General features: G+C 37.9%; 1 protein-coding gene across 2 annotated transcripts in view; it reads left to right on the top strand.

The window, feature by feature from the left end:
• The window catches only part of jph1a (junctophilin 1a), a 136,902-nt gene extending 119,494 nt beyond the window's left edge, over positions 1–17,408 (top strand). For both annotated transcript variants that reach the window (XM_062021075.1, XM_062021076.1), the window contains 3 exons: positions 7,728–8,464; positions 11,736–11,832; positions 11,923–17,408. In XM_062021075.1, the coding sequence (XP_061877059.1) occupies positions 7,728–8,464; positions 11,736–11,816 (818 nt within the window). In that variant the 3' untranslated portion in view covers positions 11,817–11,832; positions 11,923–17,408. The remainder of the gene's footprint in view (positions 1–7,727; positions 8,465–11,735; positions 11,833–11,922) is intronic.
• Positions 17,409–18,246: the final 838 nt, after the last annotated feature.

Raw genomic sequence — 18,246 nt, 5'->3', positions numbered from 1 at the left:
TGAAGGTGAACCTGATGGAATGGATATGGTCTCAGCAGAACAGGAAGTGGTCAACTTTCTGCAATCAAAGGAAATTGAAATTGACATTAATACCATCAAAACATGCATCCCACTGAACGGAAGAAACAACAACGCCACTCCAGTTGTGCTTGTGAAACTCGTAAACAGAAAATCTAAAATGGCATTGCTGAGACAGGGAAAGAAGCTGAAGGGAACAAATGTGTACATGAATGAGCATCTCACAAAACGTAATGCTGGAATCGCCAAGAAAGCATGCGACTTGAGAAAGGAGGGAAAAATCCAGGGAACTTGGAGCACCAACTGTAAAATCTACATCAAGCTGAATGGAGGTCCAGAAGCAAGAGTAATTGTTGTCCATGACATCAAGGACCTGGACAATTTTTAAAGTTGAAACAGCTTCCACAACAACGATGATAATGGACTCTGACAGAAAACAAACACCCAGCATCGACACTACTATGTTCCAAGGGACGACTAAACAAGAGGACCTACATTCAGGATTGCATCCACCTACACTTATAGAGATTATTGAAACAACATCAAAGATTGTTGAACAAGAAAATATGGAACTAAAAAATTTCTGCAACAAAGATCACAAAAACCAGGATTTGGAAAATGATATAGATCCAGATACACATTTTTTCTCCCACATCAGTAATAATTGTTTTTATTATACAGATGATCAATATAATAACAACATTACATGTGATAACAAATTGTCAATTATTCATTTTAATAGCAGAAGCTTTTATGCAAATTACAACAACATTAAGAACTTTTTGGAACACATCAAGGAACCCTTCAAAGTGATTGCTGTCACAGAAACATGGTTTGATAATAAAAAAGGAATAGATTTTGATCTGGAAGGATATGAACTAAACTACATCAACAGAACCAACAAAAATGGAGGAGGAGTAGCTGTGTACGTGATGAAGAACCTGAACTACAAGGTGGTAAAAAACATGTCATTTGCTATAGATAATATCTTAGAATGTATAACCATTGAAATATGTCAGGAAAAAAGCAAAAACATTTTCATTAGTTGTATATATAGATCACCTAAGTCAAGTATAGAAACATTTGAAGAATGGATCAAAGCAACTTACATGGACAATGGTCAAAGAATAATGTTCTTATGTGGTGACTTTAATATTGACTTATTGAACCCTAACAAGCAAAAGTCTATTGATGACTTCATTGATACAAAGTACAGCATCAGTTTATATCCTAAAATCACAAAGCCAAGCAGAATCACAGCACACTGTGCCACGCTTATTGATAATATTTTTACCAATGATTTTGATAATAACACTACAAGTGGTCTACTTATAACCGACATTAGTGATCATCTGCCAGTTTTTACAATATATGATGGAAACTACAAGAAGAACATGGAAGACAAAAGGACATTTCGAAGACTGTGCACAGAGAAGAGGATGATTGCCTTCAAAATTGAGCTACAAAAGCAAGATTGGGACAATGTGTACAATGAAAAAGAGGTTGATGAAGCTTATGAACATTTCTTATACAAGTTCATAATACTTTTTGACAAACATTGTCCATGGATACAACTCGGTAATAAACAGAGAAAGAATAATCAACCATGGATGACAAAAGGATTAAAAAATGCTTGTAAGAAGAAGAATACACTATATAGAAAATGTATAGCACAAAAAACTACAGAGGCAGAAATTAAGTACAAAAAGTATAAAAACAAGTTAACAGACATACTACGATCATGTAGAAAAGAATATTACAGTGAATTATTGGATAGGAACAAAAATAACATGAGAGCAACATGGGGCATCCTTAATAGCATTATCAAAAATGGCACAAAGTGGGACTACCCCCAATACTTCTTAGACGGAAATTTAAAAAAATGACAACATAAAGGAAGTAGTTGAAAGCTTCAATAATTATTTTGTAAATATTGGACCAAAATTGGAAGAAAGGATTCCAGACCCAGTTTCAATCGAAGACTATAATGATACCATAGAGCGAAATCCCAACTCCATGTTCCTCAGTAATGTGACACAGGAGGAAATAGTTAGAATCGTGAAAAAAAATTAATCTAAGACTTCAACTGATTGTAACGGAATTGATATGGAAACGATAAAAAAGGTTATAGAAGAGATCTCAGGACCATTAATGTATATTAGTAACCTATCATTTCAAACAGGTACTTTTCCAAACAAAATGAAAATAGCTAAAGTTGACCAATTTATAAGACTGGAGACAAACATCAATTTACAAATTATAGACCTGTTTCTTTACTTCCACACTTTTCTAAAATCATTGAAAAACTGTTCAATAACAGATTAGAGAGTTTCATAAATAAAAATAGAATACTCGAAGAGAACCAATATGGATACAGAGCTAATGTTTCAACTTCAATGGCTTTAATTGAAATTACAGAAGAAATTACCAATGCAATAGATAGTAAAAAATGTGCAGCAGCAGTGTTCATGGATCTAACTAAAGCATTTGACACTATTAATCACAATATTTTAATCAAAAAACTAGAACGATATGGCATCAGAGGGTTAGTCTTAAACTGGATAAGAAGTTATCTAACAAACAGGAAACAATACGTGAAGCTAGGCGAACACACGTCTACAACGCTAAATATATCCTGTGGTGTACCTCAGGGATCAATACTAGGACCTAAATTATTCAATCACTATATAAATGACATTTGTAAAGTTACAAAAGATTTAAAGTTAGTACTATTTGCGGATGATACACAGCGTTTTGTTCAGGAGAGAACACACAGAAGTTAATACAAATAATAACAGAAGAAATTAACAAATTAAAAAGATGGTTTGACAAAAACAGACTATCGTTGAATCTCAGTAAAACTAAAATAATGCTATTTGGTAACAGTAGAAGAGAAAGTCAAACACAAATACAAATAGACGGAAAAGAAATTGAAAGAGTAAATGAAACCAAACTTCTAGGTATAATGATTGAAATAATAATAAATAGAACTGGAAATCTCACGTAAAAAATATACAACATAAAGTAGCAAGAAACACGTCAATAATGAATAAAGCAAAACATGTTCTAGACAAAAAATCACTTCATATTCTCTACTGCTCACTAGTGTTACCATATCTGAGTTACTGTGTAGAAATATGGGGAAATAATTACAAATGTACACTTCATTCATTAACGGTGTTACAAAAAAGATCAGTTATAATAATACATCATGTTGGATATAGACAACATACAAACCCTTTATCTATTGAATCAAAGATACTGAAATTCCACGACATAGTGAATTTGCAAACAGCTAAAATTATACACAAAGCAAACTATAACCTGCTACCCAAGAATATACAACAATTCTTCTTAAAAAAAGAGGAGAAATATAATCTTAGATAAAAATGTAATTTAAAACATTTGTACGCACGTACAACACTTAAGACCTTCAGTATATCAGTATGTGGAATTCAATTATGGAATGGATTAAGCAAAGCAATCAAACAATGTACTAATATGATCCACTTCAAAAACTCTTCAAACTTAAAGTGTTTACAAAGTACAAAGAAGAAAAACCATGATAAACATTCTGAATTTATTTAATTCATCCATTCTTTCACTCTCAAAATAATCTTACTTATCTCATCATATGAAATGTAACTTACTTCACCAATTATTATGTATCTATTTATTTTTTATTGTGATTACTTATGGAGTACATTGTGAATAAATTGAGAACAGGAAGTGAACAAAAAAGTTTAGCAACTGTTATGTAAAAGAAAAGGGGTAGGATTAAATAAGCTCTGCTTCTTCCTACTCCTTTTCGAACATGTTGAAAAGAGAAACTGGAAATTGTGATGTATCATGTTGTATGCTTGCATGTTCGAAATAAACTCAAACTCAACAACGGAGACCCCCGGACTGTTGAACAACTTAAGCTGTACATCAAGCAAGAATGGGAAAGAATTCCACCTGAGAAGCTTCAAAAATGTCTCTCCTCAGTTTCCAAATGTTTACTGAGTGTTGTTAAAAGGAAAGGCCATGTAACACAGTGGTGAACATGCCCTTTCCCAACTACTTTGGCACGTGTTGCAGCCATGAAATTCTTGGTCGACTTCAAAGTATCGCACTTTCCGGTACAATTTCTTAAATTTTGATTCGTTGAAAGTTTTATCGATCACAAATATTGCACTTCCGGGATTAGGACTACCGTGTGTTATTGTTTTCGTCATGGTGAGCAATAAACCCAAGAAGCGATGCTTCAATGAAAAGTGGCTTCAGGAGCCAGTTTTCAGCAAATGGCTCACTTATGAAGATGGAAAGATGTTTTGCACGCCATTTAAAAGGGCTTATAAAAAGAACACTTTTACGAACGGGTGAACTGATTTTCAAAGATCCAGCCTCACCAGGCACCAAGAAACATCATGTCACACCTTTCCTGCTTGTCTGCTCCGAGACCGTGGCCGAGGAGCGCGGGGGAGACGTATTCTCGTAATCTATAAACCTTTTTCAATTCAGGATACAGGTACAAAACATCTGGCAGTGGGACCCTACAGTTCCGCTCTTTGGTCGGAATGACGAGGCCGTTGATTTGTTACAACTCTTTATTTATGTTTTCCACAAAGCCAACTGGACATCCACCATGTTATTGACACTCCAGAACATGCTAGCGCTCCCTCTCCTAACTTGACCACTCACTTACACACGTCACTCACCCCACATACCGCCATTCTTAAAGGGGAACACACAGCTTATGGCTATCACGAAACCAGAGATGAAATGCTATATGCATTGAGTGCCACTGTATTAAATGACATTGAAATTAACTTGCAAAATTCTAAGTTTGTTGGCATTATTTGCCATGAAAGTGTAGATGTGGCGGCTGATGATCTTCATACAGGTGAGAATAATCAATTATATTTGTCATATGCATGTATGTCCTGGCACACGATTATCATAATTTCATGACCGAAGCAAAAAACTTTTTACACTTTTATACTGAAATAAGTACACCTACAACTTATTCAATGAAAATATACAAAAAAATACCGGCAGCGGTAAGTTTAGATCCATGAAGGAAAGAAGAAAGTGAATGAATGTTTATAACTGAATACATTTACATATGCATTAAAAAAAAAATTATTAATTTTTTAATGAATTAAGTAACATTTATGACAATCTCTTTCCAAAACACAGTAAAGAATGTGAGTTATAAAAGGATAATGCATACATGTATCATTTGTTTTCAAAACGGTTACAAAAAAGTGGGACCCCAAAAATGTACTGTGGAACCCCATTTTTATGACTTGATGGGATGTGTGTGTGTGTGTGTGTGTGTGTGTGTGTGTGTGTGTGTGTGTGTGTGTGTGTGTGTGTGTGTGTGTGTGTGTGTGTGTGTGTGTGTGTGTGTGTGTGTGTGTGTGTGTGTGTGTGTGTGTGTGTGTGTGTGTGTGTGTGTGTGTGTGTTTTCTTGTGTCTCGTATTGGTTGTGAATGACAGATAAAAAAAACATTTTAAAAGTGCTGTTCCCCTTAAAGCCCTCGGGTCATCTGACAAACTGTTTGAACTTTGCAAAAGTCGCAACAAAAGGAACAAACCTTTCTTTGCGGTTGGGTTTGTGGCAGCTTTTTTAGTAGCAGGCGTGTCGTCGTAGGCTTTCAAAACACCGTCGTAGCTATGCTGGCGTTTCTGGTGATGGATAAGGTTTGATGTTTTTTTCTTCCTCGCGGAATGTTTGCAAGACATTTTGTGCAAACAGCACGCAGAAATTATTTTTCTAGAAAGAAGAGAAGTCCCACTCGATCAACGCCATGGGCTCATTGGGAAATTTACAACAGGCTAACAGCACTGCAAGTGGAGAAAAAGGAGCGGTTAATTTGCTTTTCCTTACCCACCTTTTCCCGCCTCATTGGAGCATTTTTCTCTGAGTTATTTTGTAATGACATCGGATTTATCGCCGTGGCGTCATCATTTTTCATATTGGGTCGATATTTATCTTGCACCCCTGAACTCCTAAATCTTTTTTTACCAATTTTTTGGTGATAAAATGGTGAAAACGCTTTATATGTGTCCACCATTTACTCAGCACTGTCATACAGCCGTGCAGCAAGTACTTGAGTAGACAGTATCAGGGAAGTTGGAAAACTGCATAATCCCATAATGGTATAACTTAAAATTTCAAGAAAAATATATAAATTCTGACTGGTATTGAGATTGTGTATTATGTTATAAACAACAACTGTATGTCCACAAATAGTGATGCCCTGCCTCAAACAAATAAAAGTCTCTCCCTGGTCCCTGCACAGGCGCCTCCGTTTTACATTGAATAACATCGTGTAACTCTGTGTGGCTTTAGGTATCTCCAGTATTGCCATGTTTCCACTCTGCATAGTCTTGTAGCTGTGCAGCAGGTGCAAACTTTTATAGGTGAGAATCTGTGGGCACCTCAGGATTCGATTCAATTCCGATTCTTGGGGTGACAATTCGATTCAGAATCGATTCCGTATTCAACACAATTCTCGTAATCCATAAACCTTTCTCACAACAGGTTACAGGTACAAAACATCTCCTCTTGGATGCTGACGCACAACTTATATGCACAGTATAGGCTGAAAAAAAACATATATTTTTTTAAATTAATTGCAAAAATCTTATTTACAAAGATCCAAAAATGTTCCCCAATCAAATATAATAAATAAATAGAGCAACCCTAACTCAAACCAAAACCCAGGTTTACAATACTTAGGATAGAAATGTACAGAGGAATTGAGAATACATACAAATACAATACTTATTCAATACAATACTGAATAAAGGAAAACCAAAAATGTATAAAAGCAACAGTATCAATAATCATAATACTATCAGTAACAGTGTCACGATAGTAAGTAGGACCCCAACGCACAGCAAAAATAATAGGAATAATAACAAAAAGTGCACTCAAAAATGAGTGACGGAAAATAACTAAGGATGCACACACAAGGTGACAAAAGCAAACAGGTAACACTACACGGCAACGACAGGGCAAAGCCACAGGAAACGATAAGCGTGAGTATAGCCAAAGCAGAGATGAACATGACTGGAAGGGTGAACCATCAGGAATATACTTGCACCGAGTGAATGTACTGGAGAGCTTGAGCAGGCAGGAGGAAATGAGTATCAGGTGTACGCGCAGGTGGCTCCGCCCCATGACCCAGAAACCAGGCACTGCAACAAAAATCAAGGCTGCCAGATCATGACAAACAGTTGTTTTAATGTTTTAATCTCAAAACATTTTTTTTTTTTAAATAATTTTCAAAAATAAAAGTGTATTTTTTATTTTTTCTGTTTTAAAATGATTCTCAAAAATTATGAATAATTGAGATTCGGAAAAAAATAAAAATTGCAATTTAGATGTGAATCGATCTTTTTCAGCACCCCTTCAAATTACCAACTGAAGGAGATTATACTTGTATCATTTTTTGACTTAAACATTGTTGTGTACTTTACACATGACACAAAATGTGTCCATGTTTTAAATAAAATTAATTGCATGTAAAACAATTGTTTGTATATTCTGGTCTAATGTACACCATACATCTCCCCACATTGATAGAATGCATATTGTAAATAGTAAATAAATGCGCTCAGTCGCTATTTCCCAGTAAATAAGTATACATTAGGAATGTATAGCATGTAGTAATATTTATTGATATTAACTAGAATCACCTGTGTTGCTTCTGCAGGGCCAGATTACGTAAAACAGCAGTTTAAAGAGCCCGTGGAGATTAAAGAGGTCCCTGTCGAAAAGAAGGACAGCTCGCCGAGTGATTCTCCTCACTTTTATCGCAAAGGCACCACTCCCCCTCGTTCCCCAGACAACAATCCCATGGGATCCTCTCCCCCCTCCCCTCACTCCAGCAAGAAGAAAGGGCATCTCTCCAACAGCAACGGCCGCAAAACCAGCAAGGAAGAACAAGTGTCCCGTAAAATAAGCAAGGAGGAGAAGTCGTCCCATAAAACCAGCAAAGACGAACATTCTAGCAAGAAGAAAGAGGAGCGGTCGTCCGTCCCGGATGGGCCTAAAAGTTCTCATAAGCACATCGAAGCACCCCCTAAACCTGCTAAAGCTCAGCAGGTGAGCCCGCCGTCTGCTGCTCCCCCTCAACCTACCGCACAACCTCCTGCCATCCCGGTCAACGGCCAGCTCCACACAGAGTACCACAGCTACTATGTCAAAGCCCCCGTCAAAGGCCCTCCACCCCCTGACCCAGAGGAGGACCCTGAGGAAGAGCCGAGTGCCCTGGTTCTGGCACGTCTGCCACCACAACCCAGGTCTGTTAGTACTCCGACACCGAAGCCGGACTCCATACGGCAGAGCAAGAACGAACCGAAACTCAGGAAGCAAGATTCCCTCAAGCCAAAGAGCCTCGCTGACACAAAGAAAGCCAGCATGGAGATTGCAGAAAGCACGGAGGAAACGGTGAGTAGCAGTGTTGGTGTTCATCTTACTCATTTTTATGTTTGATCATTTACTTTTGTTGAAAAATTACTTATATAAGTATTTACATTAATGCGATTGAGCGTCATAAAATGAGCTTTTTGTTTATAGTCTTCCCCTCTTAGAGAATGTCTTTTTTAGTGGCATAGTGTTCTTACAAAATATGCTAATTTAGATTTAATCAAAGGGGAACTGCACTTTTTTTTGGTATTTTGCCTATTGTTCATAATCATTATGAAAGATGTGACAACGGATGTATTTTTTTTATGCATTCTCACTCGTAAATAAACGTAAATAAAAGTCCTCTTACATAGGAGTCAATGGAAGGTCCTCTATTCCACCCATTAAACCCAATGAATACCCTTCAAAAATCGCGAACAATACTCCAATTACATTTTGTGACTTGAGTATTAACCAAGTATTAGTGATATTGTTATTATAAGCGCGAACGCAGACAAATTATTTATAGCGGCGCCGTGATCACTTGATTGTGTGCCGATGTTGACATCAACTGGTGAGCTGCTTCCTCGCCTCGGTAATCATGAAAGTTTATTCTAGATCATAAATCATGCCTCTCACCTGGATAGTAGAAGGATGAAGACGTACTCCGACAAGTTAGTACATTTTGACAGCCAATTAACACCCGGAAATGGCGAGACTGACACAAAAAGACGCTTGGTTCCACCCCCCTTTTTTTCTACGCGAGGATTATGAGTCATTCTACATCTAAACGGGAATATATATCAAGATTCTCTCAATCGGCAACCGAATGATAGCAGACCTTGTACAGTAAGTGATGTTTTGTTATGTTTGTTAGCTCTCATAAAGTTTGCAGTGAGCAGTAATCAGTGATGTCGAAAAATGCAAACGTCGTGATGGGTTTTTCAAAATAATGCACCGCGTATGCTTACAATGAGCAAAATATTCAAACATTAAAAGTTATTATAAATGTGTCCGTTACGACATTACATATTTACTTACAGCATGTATATAAAGCCTTAATGGAGGTGTTGGGATGTTTTTAAGGGCTTCTATGGGCAGAGTAGTGCGGCTCCCAAAGGTTTCATTGTAAGCGGACTTTTGATTGCATTTATTTACGAATTATTATTTACTAAAAAAAAAAAAAAACATAAGTGCTCTTCTCTTGCATAAGGATTGCGAATGATAGGCACATTTCTAAAGAAAGGTACAGTTCCCCTTTAAAGGCCTACTGAAATGAAATTTTCTTATTTAAACGGGGATAGCAGGTCCATTCTATGTGTCATACTTGATCATTTCGCGATATTGTCATATTTTTGCTGAAAGGATTTAGTAGAGAACATTGACGATAAAGTTCGCAACTTTTGGTCGCTGATAAAAAAGCCTTGCCTGTAACGGAAGTAGCGTGACGTCACAGGTTGTGGAGCGCCTCACATCTGCACATTGTTTACAATCATGGCCACAAGCAGCGAGAGCGATTCGGACCGAGAAAGCGACGATTACCCCATTAATTTGAGCGAGGATGAAAGATTTGTGGATGAGGAAAGGGAGAGTGAAGGATTAGAGGGCCGTGGAAGCGATTCAGATAGGGAAGATGATGTGAGAGGCGGGTGGGACCTGATATTCAGCTGGGAATGACTAAAACAGTAAATAAACACAAGACATATATATACTCTATTAGCCACAACACAACCAGGCTTTTATTTAATATGCCACAAATTAATCCGCATAACAAACACCTCCCCCCTCCCGTCCAAATAACCCACCAATACAACTCAAACACCTGCACAACACACTCAATCCCACAGCCCAAAGTACCGTTCACCTCCGTAAAGTTCATACAGCACATATATTCCCCCAAAGTTAGGTACGTGACATGCACATAGCGGCACGCACGTACGGACAAGCGATCAAATGTTTGGAAGCCAAAGCTGCGTACTCACGGTAGCGCGTCTGCTATCCAACTCAAAGTCCTCCTGGTTGTGTTGCTGCAGCCAGCCGCTAATACACCGATCCCACCTACAGCTTTCTTCTTTGCTGTCTTCATTGTTCATTAAACAAATTGCAAAAGATTCACCAACACAGATGTCCAGAATACTGTGGAATTTTGCGATGAAAACAGACGACTTAATAGCTGGCCACAATGGTGTCCCAATATGTCCGCACAATCTGTGACGTCACGCGCAAACGTCATCATACCGAGACGTTTTCAGCAGAATATTTTGCGGGAAATTTAAAATTGCACTTTACTAATCTAACCCGGCCGTATTGGCATGTGTTGCAATGTTAAGATTTCATCATTGATATACAAACTATCAGACTGCGTGGTCGGTAGTAGTGGGTTTCAGTAGGCCTTTAAATCCCACAATTGATTTGTTTACATTTTTGCACTTTTTAGGTCCTAAAAAAGTAGACATGTTTCGACATTTAGGGATATCTGATCAACCATGGCGGTTTCAAAGTGTCATGGAGTGATCTCCCATCAGAGAACACAATACAATCCCCCTCAAAAAATATTTTATGAGAATATATAAATGTGTATATATATGTATATATATATATATATATACATTTATAAATAAAAAGTTCAAATTTGAATGACAATAAAAAGGAAGTCTAAGTCTAAATATAATATTTACAGTCAATACATGTGATCGGTATTAACCATACTTGCCAAAATATATATATATATTTTGCATTCTTCTTTAGTTGCTTTATTGAGTTTACAAACCCCCTGGCGCTGTTTTGTACTGTGTTTGTACTGTTTCTGTACTTGTTTTGATACATTTTTTTTTTATTGTAAATGTTGAATCTTATAAATAAAGGTTTTGAAAAAAATAAAAATAAAGACTCCCACACTTGCCATCAGGGTGAGCAATACAACGTAAACCGTTGGCCAACCAAAAAGTAACCAGAGAACACTGTAGTTTTCTCTGGTTACTTTTTGGTTGGCCAAGCGGACGTGACAGGCTGTCCTCACTCAGGTCCGCACAGACCTGGAGGGGGCGTGCCTTAAGTCCGGCTGGAAATCGGGAGAAATTCGGGAGAATGGTTGTCCTGGGAGATTTTCGGGAGAGGCACTGAAATTCGGGAGTCTCCCGGAAAATTCGGGAGGGTTGGCAAGTATGGTATTAACCGATCTCACTCATGGATGATTGGAATCAGAATCAAAAGCATTAAACCTTGATTGGAACATCCTTAGTTAACAGAAGCGTTTGCCTTTTCTGTGTTTTTGACTATATAATTCCTAACTATTTTTTGCTTGTTGTTTCAGGGTCCCAACTCCATCCTTGTTGCTATGGTAATGCTGTTGAATATTGGCCTTGCAATTATTTTTGTCCATTTTCTGACATGATAGTGCTCATTCTCAGGTAAGTTGGAGAATACAATAGTATGCACTCGATCAAACAAGAATAGTCAGGTTTTATTTTTAATTTTTTTGACAATGTTTGTGTTTGCAGTGAAAACACGGCAAGCTATGCAGCTGCATCGCCGGCCTCGGAAAAAAAATGAAAACGGCGCCAACAAGTCCGGGTGGCGGCCGGAGGTGTTTGGTTAACAGCATGACACCGGGGAGGAAAATCGAGAGGGGGACGGGCGTCACCGCGTGGACCCCTCCCCCCACCAATTCCTATAGGCTTCTGGAAAATCTGAGGTGACAGGTCGTGTCTAGTAAGTTTTAACAAACCAATCAAAACATAGTTGAAGTCATTTTGAACACCCGCTGGTGCCGGGCCGGGCCGTGAGGAGGACCGACGGACTTTGCTGCTGGAAGAAAGCCGAGCTGCACTTTTAGATGACGGGAGCAAACAGCTGCCTTTCTATTTTGCCATCACGAGGAGGTGAGGTGGTGGGTTAGGGCGGGGTGTGGAGCAGCCCCATATGGGAGCTTTTGGCGGGTGCTTTTCAAGAGAAGGGGGCGGAGGGGTTCCCAGGAAGCTTGTCTGTTGCTAAGCAGTCACTCGCCAGTCTTACCTCCATGTTTGTCGAGCTCCATCCACACTGCCCCCTCATTGCATGAACTCTTTATTTTATTGATTTTTTTTCTTCTCGGGGTGGTGGTTACACCTTTTTATTGTGAAAATGCCCCTCACACCAATTGTCATGTAAGTGCAATATGTTCTATTTTTTCCTAAAGTATATTTTGCCAAAACAACAAAGAAATTATATTGACAGACTGAACAGGAAGAGAGCATGCTGATTGACAGCTGGCGAAAGGAAAGTTTATTGAAGCCAGCTGTCCAGAGTGATGTCTTATTGTGTTATTTATTGAAATTGACGTCTCCCCTGTCCTCCATTGTTTTTCAAAACGCCGCTGCTTGCATGCCGGGCATTCAAACCGTATTTGAAGGTTACAGGTTGATGCAGTGGGGAAAGGATGCCTTTAAAAGTCTTTAACAGTACTACTGTGTACCTCATTAAAAGATGAGGAAGTGGGGTTTCTATGGGGGTGGGGGATTTGACAGATGCCATCCTTGTCTTAATATTGTGCAAGATACTCGTGACTGTTGTCATCTCCTTCAGTCATGCTTTTTAATGAGTTTACTTGCCTCATTTGTCCTCTCTGTCGCAGCTAAAGCATGTGTTTCTTTGACTTTAAAAAAAAAGAAAGAAAAAAAAGACTACTTATTTAGTTTATTGAAATGAATATGAAGGTTAGGTGTGTGTCATCATTAGGGATTAATCAGCTATGGGGAAGATTAATCATCAATCAAACTGGTCGTATTTAAATACAGTTGTGCCTCGGGATACAAGCTGTCTCTCTGTTTTAGGTTAAGAGCAAAAGTTTGGGTTACGAGCCCCCCCATCCGCTTGTTGGCGTAGCGAATGTCACAGTGAACCCCGTAAGGATGTATACCCTGTACTGGTACCTTTTTGGTAGCAGTTCCTAATTGGGTGGGTCCAGAAAGACCGTTAAGATTCTGGACTAATGATACTGCCATCTGTATTTTTTTATTCAGCTGACCGTCGCAATAATGATACGTTGGTGCCGCTACTCCGCACGGGTAGATGGTACCGTATTTTTCGGACTATAAATCGCTCCGGAGAATATGTCGCACCGGCCGAAAATGCACAATAAAGAAGGAAAAAAACATATATACAACGCACTGGAGTATAAGTCGCATTTTTGGGGGAAATTTATTTGATAAAATCCAACACCAAGAATAGACATTTGAAAGGCAATTTAAAATAAATAAAGAATAGTGAACAACAGGCTGAATAAGTGTACGTTATATGACGCATAAATAACCAACTGAGAACGTGCCTGGTATGTTAACGCAACACATTATGGCAAGAGTCATTCAAATAACTATAACATATAAAACATGCTGTACGTTTACCAATTAATCTGTCACTCCCGATCGCTAAATCCGAGGAAATCTTCCTCCCCGGTGTCGCCTCTGGTATGCGCCGTTTGCTTTCTTTCTGCTGCTCGATCGCCGTTTTCTGCTGCATATTTCACTACGTCCGGCTTGTAATCTGCAGTATATGATTTCCTTTTCGGTGCCATTTTAGTTCAGCCCTTCTCAGTTTTATAAATTACCGCCAATGTTGAAATAAACCATTTTAATAGCTACGGATGTAGCAGCAGTTAGCATCCCATGACCCACAATGCACTTCTGCCATGACGCACATGACCCGCCCCCGCCAAATTCTTATTGGTTGACGTGTGTGACGATTGCTGACGTGTGTGTGACGATTGCGGACATTTGCTTCGTCTCCTACGCGAATGAGATAAATAATATTTGATATTTTACGGTAATGTGTTAATAATTTCACACATAAGTCGCTCCGGAGTATATGTTGCACCCCCGGCCAAGCTATGAAAAAAACTGCGATTTATAATCCGAAAAATACGGTAATCGGCTTGGAATAATCACAAATAAGGAAGCAACACCACATGAAAGTTTTAACACAACTTCTTTCCTTTTTAACACAATTTCCTCCTAGTCGCCAAAGTCACGCACGCTAGTAAGTGAAAGACTACGTTTACACCAAAGATGACGCAAAAGTTGCATTCAGGACACATTGCCGTTTAGACTAAAGTCACGTTTAAAAAGATCCGATTCCAATCAGATTTAGACTACCTCCTGATGTGGCCAGATTTTAAGCACTTTGGGCGTTTAGACTGGCAAAAAAAATCTGATCTGTCACTTGATGGCAAAGAAATCAGGAAATCACTGTCCTATAAACGATCCAGTAATCCACAGGCCAATATTAATCTACTCAAAAAGAGTGAAAATGTAAAATTATCACTGGGTCTTATTATTTATATGATACACACACGACACAGACACATATACGCCGGTGGCTGTCATTACTGGCTTCTGGTTTGTCACTCAAATAGGTCCATGTGCAACATAAACACGAATAACAATTCCTATTTTAACAAAATGCACACCCACTTAACATGCTAATAGATTGTGTTGATTTGTATTGTATATTTGATATGAGATATTATTTAAAAGGTCTGTGAATGAACACGAATACCATACATTAATATTATTGTATTATATCTTTGTTGTTTAATACTTTATTACTATTATTTTAAATGCCATTATAGGGACGAGCAGTAGAAAATGGACAAATGAAGATACTGAGTGTAACTGTAATGAATAGAAACACAGAGATGGATCTGTGTGGTCTTTACAAGGTGATGACGTAACAACTGCATTGCATCTTGCGCTGCAAACATAGTTGACTTGTTGAAGACTTTAAGAGCAGGTGTTGATAAAAGACTTCCCTGCTGTCAGATACATTGTTGCTGGTGCCCAACCTATTGTGCAAATCAAAATGCTAATAAAAATGCATATTTTCACATCTTTATTTACACAAACTACATATAGTAGCGAATATCGATATCGGTATTGGTGTCGATATCGATAAAATCCTAACAATATACATCCCTAGAACCCCGTAAGATCGGAACATAATATTAACTTTAACTTTAACTTATAGCTAGAGCTTGACTTAACTTTGTTTTTTCAACTAGGGGAACGAAGAAAATGAGTGAAGGACAGTACTGAGGAGAAGAAGTTGGTTACATTCATTGAATTAAAGAAATAAATCTTCGTCAGGGTGGCTTGGTTCAGATGGTCGTCCAGAGGTTGTTACCAATCCCGCTTTTGCCATCCTAGTCACCGTAATTGTGTCCTTGGGCAAAACAGTTCGATAACAATACAAACAGATAAAGGATGCATAATGAGTGTATGGCACACTCACTAGCTTCATTGAACCTGCATTGATACTGTGTTGGTGTTTCATAATGGCCGTGCGCTATCCGCTGGATTAAAAAAGTCACTACTTTTGAACTGCAAATAAAATTTACAGTTAGCAAAAAAAAAAAAATTAATGGATAGTTGGACAGAAAGGAATATGGAATGCACTCTGGTAAGTGATCCAAATGGTAAACAAGAAAATAAGAAAATATACCTTATTGGCACAATAACATCAAAATGGTCCCACATTTCAAAATGTTTCCCTTTTCTTAGTTTCAATTAGATTGATGACAGTGAAGAAAACCGATATCAATCGCGACACGCCACTCCTTCAACTTCATTTAGTATGAGCTGACACTCATGAGCACTTCCTGATAAACACAGTTTGGCGCTTTGCAGTTAAATGACACAGCAGCTGTATCGGAAACATGTTTAGTTTGTTTTAAGTGACACACACATTAAGGCACTGAGGGACACAGTAGCACTTCTTGTGCTTCATATTGCATCGATGTATCAGTATGGTTTGACCCATCACTGTATAACACTATGCTATAATCTGGCTCACTTACAGTCTGTACAGCAGAATTTTTTTTAATCGATGTGCACTGTCCTGAATGTAAAAACATAAAAAACATGACTTGGCAAAGCAGTTGGAGTGTAGCACTGCTAGTCTGCACTATTCTGAAACAGAGTAAGTCAATAACGGCAGCCAAGAATGTTAAATGCGGACATTTATCCATGAAAATATCGAGAAGCTGCTGATAGTGTGTTTGACCGAGAAGCAGCGTGAAGGAGATACCGTAGGGGTCCGCTGCAGTGTTTTCATTCAATGTGATGTATCATTTTCTTCTAAAAGGCTTCATAATAAAATTGTGTTATTTCAATTCATTTCAATAGCTGTTTTGCAATACATGTTTTTTGAGGTACACGCTGAGTTGCAGAACTCGTATCTTGAGGTACTACTGTATTTGTTTTATTATTTTAATTAAAAGTGTTTTCCCCTACAGATATTAGTAGTCCAAGCTAAATTCACAGCGCCTCTGCTGGATGCTACCAGTAGTGCTTATTTTGCTTAAATTTATCGATTCCACATCAATAGTGAGCTAATTGATAATGATTAAGCTTTAAAAGGGGCTTTAAACTTTCTTGGTGTTTAGAACTCCAAAAATATTACACAGTCCAAATTTAATGTAATCAAATCATCCATCCATTCATTTTCTACCGCTTGTCCCTTTTGGGCTTGCGGGGGGCGCAGGAGCCAAATATTAAAAAATAGGATCAGTCAGTTAGCTTGCATCGATTATGTGATCAAATTTTTTTTGCAACGCCCCTCCGTCTTTTTTTGGGGGGGGGGTCTTCATTGTCATGATGAAGTAACTTCTGGAGGGTCAAATTGTTGTTTTTTAATGCAATGTTGCATCTTGGAGACGTTTATATCGAGAGAATTCTTTACTATTTCTAAGGATTTTTACAGAGCACAGAATCTGCTATGGGTATGGGTATTTTTCTAACAATTTGCAAACCTGTTTTTTGACTGTGGATAGAACGTGTAATTGGTGAGGTAATGCACATTATCAAAGATTCTAATTGGTTGTACTGTATGTACTATGAGGGGAACGCCAGATAGATGTTACCTGTTTGTATTTTTGAAAAATGTTGGGAGGCTCTTCTGACCCCATTGCTTTGTGCAAAGTCTTTGGAGATTATTTATGTGTATAAAAATTTGTAAAAAGTTTTGCCTTGTTAAGTTTGTTTTTTGTGTGTCTGATACATTTTATAACAAATGTAAGTATTGTTATGTTACAATTCATGTATTATTGTCATGCCAATCACAAAACATTTATTATGGCATGAATGTTATGTTCATTTTGACTTGTAAATACAAGTCAATATGAACATAACATTCACATTAGTTTCAAAATGTTTTGGGTTTTTTTCTCCCAGGGTGCAAGTTAATGGAACATTCCCCCCATTTCCGCCATACATGTATTTGTTGCAGCTAGTGATGGGTAAGTGACACCTCAGTGAGCGTGTGGCACACTCACTGGCTCTATTGACCTTGCATTGATACTGTATCGATGGCATCATCTGTTGGATTAAAGAAGTAAATACATAAATATTAAATTTTTAATTGTATTAAATATTTTATATATTACTCTTTATTTAGTTTATGATTAATAATTAAAATTAGTTTAATACATGTTATCATATTAATATACTTATTTATTGTCATGACGGGTTTTTTTTCGCAGCTTACTGCGAGGATTCTTTTCCCGGGAAGCAAACAGACTTTTACGGACAACGGTAGAAGGTAAGAACATGATTTAATCTTGACTCAAAAACTCAACAAAGTACAAAACAAAAAGGCGCACAAGGCGAAGGCACAACTTAACGAAGGAAACAAAAACGTAAACACTTAGCCTGAACTATGGACATAAACAAACAAGACTTACTGTGGCATGAAACGAGCAGCATGAACTATGGTATCTCATGAAAACAAGTAGTAACAGAGCAAGAAAAGAACAGTCAATGTCGCCAGGCCGACTAACTGGCAACGTTAGGCTT

This window comes from Entelurus aequoreus, linkage group LG15 (assembly GCF_033978785.1).
Source record: "Entelurus aequoreus isolate RoL-2023_Sb linkage group LG15, RoL_Eaeq_v1.1, whole genome shotgun sequence".
NCBI lineage: Eukaryota > Metazoa > Chordata > Actinopteri > Syngnathiformes > Syngnathidae > Entelurus > Entelurus aequoreus.
Note: the sequence above shows the minus strand (reverse complement) of the source record. Positions and strands in the feature narration are given on the sequence as shown.